The sequence below is a fragment of the Dryobates pubescens genome, chromosome 25 (assembly GCF_014839835.1).
Source record: "Dryobates pubescens isolate bDryPub1 chromosome 25, bDryPub1.pri, whole genome shotgun sequence".
In the NCBI taxonomy this organism is placed as follows: domain Eukaryota; kingdom Metazoa; phylum Chordata; class Aves; order Piciformes; family Picidae; genus Dryobates; species Dryobates pubescens.
The window spans coordinates 3009222-3016417 of NC_071636.1; the positions used below are offsets into that span (position 1 = coordinate 3009222).

General features: G+C 52.9%; 1 protein-coding gene across 1 annotated transcript in view; it reads left to right on the forward strand.

Annotated features, from left to right (window-relative positions):
- Positions 1 to 6386, forward strand: part of TBX5 (T-box transcription factor 5) — a 47690-nt gene extending 41304 nt beyond the window's left edge. The window contains exon 9 of the mRNA XM_054173065.1: positions 5803 to 6386. Coding sequence (XP_054029040.1) covers positions 5803 to 6386 — 584 coding nt within the window. The remainder of the gene's footprint in view (positions 1 to 5802) is intronic.
- The last annotated feature ends 810 nt before the right edge of the window (positions 6387 to 7196 follow it).

Sequence of the window (7196 nt, forward strand, 5' to 3'; positions counted from 1 at the left end):
CCTACAACCCTTTCTGCTGTGTTCCCCAGCAATGCAATGCAGCCATGCTGCAAAGCCTGTGACTGCTGCAGGAGCTAGCATGGCTTGGGTTTCACCTCCTGGCATGTCCTTATCATTTCTCCTTTAAAGATGCTCATTTGGATTGGATCTGCTTTTCTTTCCCCCCTTTTTTTTCTTCCTTGCCTACCCTTGTCAGCCTTGCACGCTGGGGTCGACTACTCAGGCTCATCTTAGCAACCAGGCTGGGTGAACCAAGAGTGTTAGTGATAATCACCCATTGTGTCTCCTTCACAAAGCTGGGATGAACCTACTGCAGTGCCCTGGAAATGTGGGTGAGCTTCAAAACCTAAAGCAGTCGGGTCCCATTCTTCACTGTCGTCTTTCCTGGGGAGCTTGATTGTCCCGGGCTGGAAGGGAGATCTCCTGATTTCCACCGAGGGAAGAGGTGGGCCCGGAGATTTCACATGTTTGCAGTTTGTTCTGGACTGGCCCTAAGCTTGGGATTGGGAAAATTCCATTTAAAAAGCCATTTGTGTGGTATTTACAACCCAGCTGGAAGTAGTAAATACCGGAAACCTTGGAACCGCTTCTGCTCGCGCTCCAGCTCCTGCATTAGATAGATCATCAAATTCCTTGTGAGGGAGCCAGTTTCCACCCCGTTCTGCAGGCTCAGTTTTCCTTGGATCCACTTTGGAGCAGCTTTTCCCAAGCACTGGCAGCTTCCCCTGCTTGGCAGAACCTTCTGCTTTCTGAGGTTTGCGCAGCGAGCCCTCGGCTGCCAAGAACAGCAACAAAAGCGGAGGGTGATCGGCAGCTCCCAGGATGGGCAGCAGCTCCCAGAGGTGCCCACCGCCTCCTAGGGCTAGGTGGCAACAGGAAAAGGACAGTGAAGTGTTACCAGGGAATGGGCATTCAAGGATGAAGCCCAGAGCAAACCAGACAGTTATTTCCTATGTCCTGCTTAAGTTGATGCTGAGAAGGTGAGAGGCTCTTCAGCAAGACAATTGTGAGCTTGAGACAGGCTGCCCAGGTTCCAGAGCAGGTAGAGCTGGCTTTGAACTCAGCCTTCATTATTGTGTGGCAGCTCTGACTTGTCCACCTTTTGCCATTCTCTTACTTGAAGAAGTCTCCTTTCCACCCTCTGATTTGCTCCACAGGCCATGGGGATGGGCTTAATTTGCTCCATGCTGGCTTGGGTCCTCTCTGTGAGGAGTGGTGGGATCAGACTAGAGAGTCTGGGTTGGTGTGAACTCATCAGCTGGCACCATCCCATCTGATGATGAAGATGGACTGTTCTTTTCCCTCTCCAGCACTTTGAGGCTGCATAGATGGGAAAACCTCCAGGAGGAGGGGCCAGAGGGCAGGCAGAAGCTGTTAGGGTAGGCTGCAATCCTTTCTTAGTGACTGTGACCTCCACGGGGATGGGTACAGTGTCCTTACACATCTTGCTATCTAGAGTGACAGTGCCCTTTCACATGGCATACAATCAGAGAATGACTCACAGAATGCATTGGGTTGGAAGGGTCTAGCTGACCCTAGAGGCCATCTTGTCCAACCCCTCTGCAGTAAGCAGGGATATCCCCAACTAGATCAGGTTGGTTGCGAAAGGTCTCTAAGATCATCAAGTCTAACCAGCAACCCAACACCACCATGGCCATCAAACGGTGTCCCAGAGTGCCATGACCACAGGTTTCTTGAACACCTCCAGGGATGCAGCCTCCATCTCCTCCCTGGGCAGCCTGTTCCAGTATCTCACCACCCTCAGAGTACAGAACTTTTTTCTGGAGTCCAATCTAAATCTACATGTCTCCAGTTTAAAATCCCTTATCCTGTCACTGGTTGGACTCAATGATCTTGAAGGTCTTTTCCAGCCTGGTTTATTCTTATTCCATTCTTATACAAGCCCTTGTAGAAAGTCTCTCCCTAGCTTTCCCATAGCCCCTTCCTGTAGTGGAAGGCTGCTCTAAAGTCTCCTTGGAGCCTTCCCTTCTCCAGGCTGACCAACCCCAGCTCTCTCAGCCTGTCTTTGCAGGAGAGGTGCTCCTGCCCTCTGGTCATCTTTGCGACCCTCCTCTGGAACCCTCTCCAAGAGGTCCATGTCCTTCTCTTGACGGCCCCCAGAGCACCAGAGCCATCAGAAGAGCTCACAGAAGACAAGAGTGGTCACCTAGAGGGTTTTTCACTGCCATCCTGGTTGCTTTCTGTTTCTCTCTCTCTTCCTGCCCTGAGCTCTGGCAGCAGATCCTGTAGCCCCGCAGCTCTACCGGGGTCGTGGCAAGCAGCGCAATGGTCCCGTGGCAAACCCAGCAGCCTCAGGTTGCAAGTTAAGCCTAGTTTTCCACAATGGAAAAAAAACAAACCACCACCAAACCAACCCAACCAACCCAGAGTGTGCCTGTTGTGTATTTAAGGAAAACAATCAAACTCAGAATGAAACTGAAGAGGCAAACCCCAAGCCGATGGCTCCCAACGCCAGCGGAGCGCCGCGGTGCGATGCTGAAAACCTCATTAGCAGAACAATGCCTGGTTTTACAAGACATTGTTTTCTCCACCCCAGTCTGCTTATTACTCAGTGGTGGCTTGGAGATCCAAAACTTACAGCCTGGCTGTAAAAGCCAGAGCTCAGGCTGCTCTTCCAGCTATACAGAATTAACCAGGTTGGAAGAGACCTTTGGGGTCATCGAGTCCAATCTATCACCCAACGCCATCTGATCAACTAAACCACGGCACCAAGGGCCTCAGCCAGGCTCTTCCTAAACACCTCCAGGGATGGGGACTCCACCACCTCCCTGGGCAGCACATCCCAATGGCCAATCTCTCTTGCTGGGAAGAATTTCTTCCTAACATCCAGCCTAAACCTCCCCTGGCACAGCTTGAGACTGTGTCCTCTTGTTCTGGTGCTGGTTGCCTGGGAGAAGAGACCAACCCCCACCTAGCTACAACCTCCCTTCAGGGAGTTGTAGAGAGCAAGAAGGTCTCCTCTGAGCATCCTCTTCTTCAGGCTAAGCAACCCCAGCTCCCTCAGCCTCTCCTCCCAGGGCTGTGCTCCAGACCCCTCCCCAGTTTTGTTACCCTTCTCTGGACATGGTCCAGCAACTCAACATCTTTTCTACACTGAGGAGCCCAGAACTGGACCCAGGACTCAAGGTGTGGCTTAATTTATTCCTCCTGCAATAGAAGGGAGCTCAGTTCTGTGCTTCCAGCTCTTGGTCTTTCAGGGGACTGTGTCCCTGCTTGTGTGGTCAGGTGGCCGTGAAGCCAACAGCATCCTGGCCTGGGACAGAAACAGTGTGGCCAGCAGGACTAAGGGGTAGTTATTGTGTTAGTGTACTGGGAAGTGGTGAGGCCACAGCTTCAGTTTTGGACCCCTGACTCCCAGAAGGACATTGAGGTGCTGAAGTGTGCCCAGAGAAAAGCAATGCAGTTGGTGGAGGGTCTGGAGGAAGGTCTGGTGAGGAGCAGCTGAGGGAACTGGGGGTGGTCAGTGTGGAGAAAAGAAGGCTGAGGGGAGACCTCATTGCTCTCTACAGCTCCCTGGGGGGAGGTTGGAGTGAGGTGGGAGCTGGTTTCTTCTCCCTAGTATCAGGTAATAGGAGGAGAGGGAATGTCCTGAAATTGTAGCAGGGGAGGGTTAGGTTGGAGATGAGGAAAAATGTCTTTGATGCAAGAGTGGTCAGGGATTGGAACAGGTTGCCCAGGGAGGTGGTAGAAGCCTCATCCCTAGAGGGTTTTTAAGGCCAGGCTGGATTTGGCTCTGAGCAACCTGCTGTAGTGTGAGGTGTCCCTGCCCATGGCAGGGGAGTTGGAACTGGCTGAGCCTTGAGGTCCCTTCCAAGCCTAACAATTCTGTGATTCTAAGGGTGCAGCCAAAAGGACCTGAAGTATAATGGGGAGGTTTTCTTCTTGCCCCAGAAATCTTGTTCTTGAAGCAGCAGCAGCAGCAAAGTTAATCCAGGTCAGGAGCAGCTCTTCTTCCCTTGCCTTGCTGTCCTTAAAATCTCTTGCTGAAGTGCTTGTCCCTGGGAACTTTGCCATCCATTCCAGCAGAGCTGGATTTCACTTGATGACCCTGTGGAGGAATAAATGAGTCCATGCTCATGGCTTCATGTTGCTTCACTCTAGAGATTTCACCTACATTGTTTATCTCCTTCCCTGCCTTGGCCCCGGGGATGCTGCAGGGAAACAAAGGGCTCTGCAAGCTGTGCCTGGCTGTTTCTAGCTGTGAAAGTTACTTTTCTTTTCTGTCACCCTTGGCTCCAGCACACAGCACACCACGGCCTGGCAGGGGTTTATGTCCCCTGCTCCCTTGGCACAGCTAAAGGCTGCAGCTGTGAAACTCCAAAGTGGATTGTTTCAGCTGTGCCAAGGCTGATGCTCCCCTTGGGGGGGAGGATTTTTATTGTAGTCTCCATTTTGGTCTCCCTTATCTCAAAAATCACAGAATCCTTTTTGGTTGGAAGAGACCTTTCAGATCATCAAGTCCAACTGCCAGATCACTGCTAAACCATGTCCCTCAGCACCACCTCCCCACGACTTTGAAACCCCTCCAGGGATAAGGACTCCACCACTGCCCTGGGCAGCCTGTTCTAGGGCTTGACAACCCTTCTGGGGGAGAAATTTCTCCTTGTGGCTAACCTAGACCTATATCATTTCAGAGGCTTCTAGTTAAAAGCTTCAGCTCTGAACCTCTCAGCTGGGAGTGGAGCTTTCTCTTAGATCCACAGCCAGATGTTCCTCCCCTTGTCAAAGTGCCAGCAGAAAGGATGCCAGGAGCTTGGCACTGTGGGGGTGCACATGGGGTATCACTCAGCAAACTAAGCACCAGGATCCCTCCTGCATCTTCCAACCTGGATTATTATTTTCTTTCCCCTTCCAGAGCTCCAAGTTAACTCCTTCCCCAGTGCAGCAGGCAGGGCCAAGTGCAAGGCTTGGTTTCAGAAGGCTTTGATGCAGATTGATTCCAAGGAAAGGAGCTGGAATTATGTTGACATAACTGGGAGAAGTGTCTGGACCAGCTCAGACTGTGTCCCTGCTAAAAAGAGGACCAAGGAGAAGGAGCATCAGCTGAGGGCATAGTATTCAGACATGCTGGAGGGAAGGGGCTGCAGCAAGAGAAGCACAGCCAGCAGGTCGAGGGAGGTGATTCTTCCCCTCTACTCTGGTGAGACCACACCTGGAGCACTGTGTCCAGTTCTGGAGCCTCTGCTACAGGAATGATCTGGAGGTGCTGGAAGGTGTCCAGAGAAGGGCCATGAGGATGAGCAGAGAGCTGGAGCTGCTCTGCTAGGAGGACAGACTGAGGGAGTTGGGGTTGTTCAGTCTGGAGAAGAGAAGGCTCCAAGGAGACCTAATTGTGGCCTTCCAGTATCTGTAGGGGGCTACAAGACAGCTGGGAAGGGACTTTTGAGGGTGTCAGGGAGGGATAGGACTGGGGGGGGATGGAAAAAAACCTAGAAAGGGGTAGATTCAGATTGAATGTTAGGAAGAAGTTGTTCCCCATGAGGGTGATGAGACACTGGTGGTGGTGAAAGCCTCATCCCTGGAGGTTTTGAAGGCCAGGCTGGATGTGGCTGTGAGCAGCCTGCTGTGGTGTGAGGTCCCTGGCCATGGCAGGGGGGTTGGAACTGGCTGATCCTTAAGGTCCCTTCCAACCCTGAGAATTCTCTGATTCTATGGCATAAGTGGGAGAGGTGTCTGGACCAGCTCAGGCTGTGTCCTTGCTGCAGTGAGGGCCGAGGAGAGGGAGGCTGAGCTGAGGGCACGGTATTGTCGCTCGCTACCAGGAGTTTTCTCTCCCAACAGATGAGGAATGTTCCACCACCGAGCATCCTTACAAGAAGCCCTACATGGAAACCTCTCCAGCCGAAGAGGATCCTTTCTACAGGTCCAGTTACTCCCAGCAGCAGGGACTGAACACTTCATACAGGACTGAGTCAGCCCAGCGCCAAGCGTGTATGTACGCCAGCTCCGCTCCCCCCACGGACCCAGTGCCCAGCCTAGAAGACATCAGCTGTAACACGTGGCCCAGCGTGCCCTCCTACAGCAGTTGCACAGTGTCTGCCATGCAGCCCATGGACAGGTTACCCTACCAACACTTCTCTGCCCACTTCACCTCCGGGCCGCTCATGCCTCGCCTCAGCGGCGTGGCCAACCACACCTCCCCGCAGCTCGGGGACACCCACAGCATGTTCCAGCACCAGAGCTCCGTTTCTCACCAGCCCATCGTCCGGCAGTGTGGACCTCAAACCGGTATCCAGTCCCCTCCCAGCAGCTTACAGCCAGCAGAGTTCCTCTATTCCCACGGCGTGCCTCGAACCCTTTCCCCCCACCAGTACCACTCGGTCCACGGCGTGGGCATGGTGCCAGAGTGGAGCGAGAACAGCTAACCAGGGCGGGCAGAGAAGCGCCAAGAGCGTTAGCCCTCGGGGGGGGTGGGGGTGGGGAGGGAAGGGAGGGGAGGGGGTTGGTGGGGGAAAGAAATAATCAATGGGAAAAGGAACAACAACAGCAACAGAAGGAAGACCCTTTGCTGATAAGGAAACTGAGAGTGTCTTCAAGACTCCTTCAAGCGAATGCTCACCGACAGCGCTCCAGAGGGCTGGACACTGCCTGCCAGCAGATGAAGCAGCCCTCGGCCTCGCCCTTGACTTGCTCCCCACTTCCCTCCTTCCCTCTTTCGTTTTGTTTTTCTCTTTCTTTGAGTTCAAAAGGACCCCCCCCCCCCCCCCAGCAGCTCAGCACACTCCTCCCCCCCCCCCCTCCCCCGTCCTCCCCCTTTCCCCCTCCCCACTTTGCGTTGCTGCCACCTCCAGCCCCTGCCCCCCCCCCTCATGTCCCTCCTCCCCCCCCCCTCGGTGCTCTCCTCCCTGCTCTATTTTTGTTTGTTCTCCAAAGGGACACCAAACCTCCTGCTGCCTTTTCTGGACACAGAGTGCTTGAACAAAAACAAAACAAACCAACAACTAGGATGTTACTTTTTCTTTTCCTTTTTTTTTACCCCTTTTTGGGTTTTTTTTTTTGGTGGTGTTGATGTTGACAGTGTTATATAATAAATAATAATATATAGATATTTCTTCCTTTCACTTCTCTCCCAACCCAACCCCCAGTCATGGAATCATTGAGGTCTTTTCCAACCTTATTGACTCTCAGAGCATTCAGTCCAACCTGGCACCACAGACCTCCTGACTAACTAAACC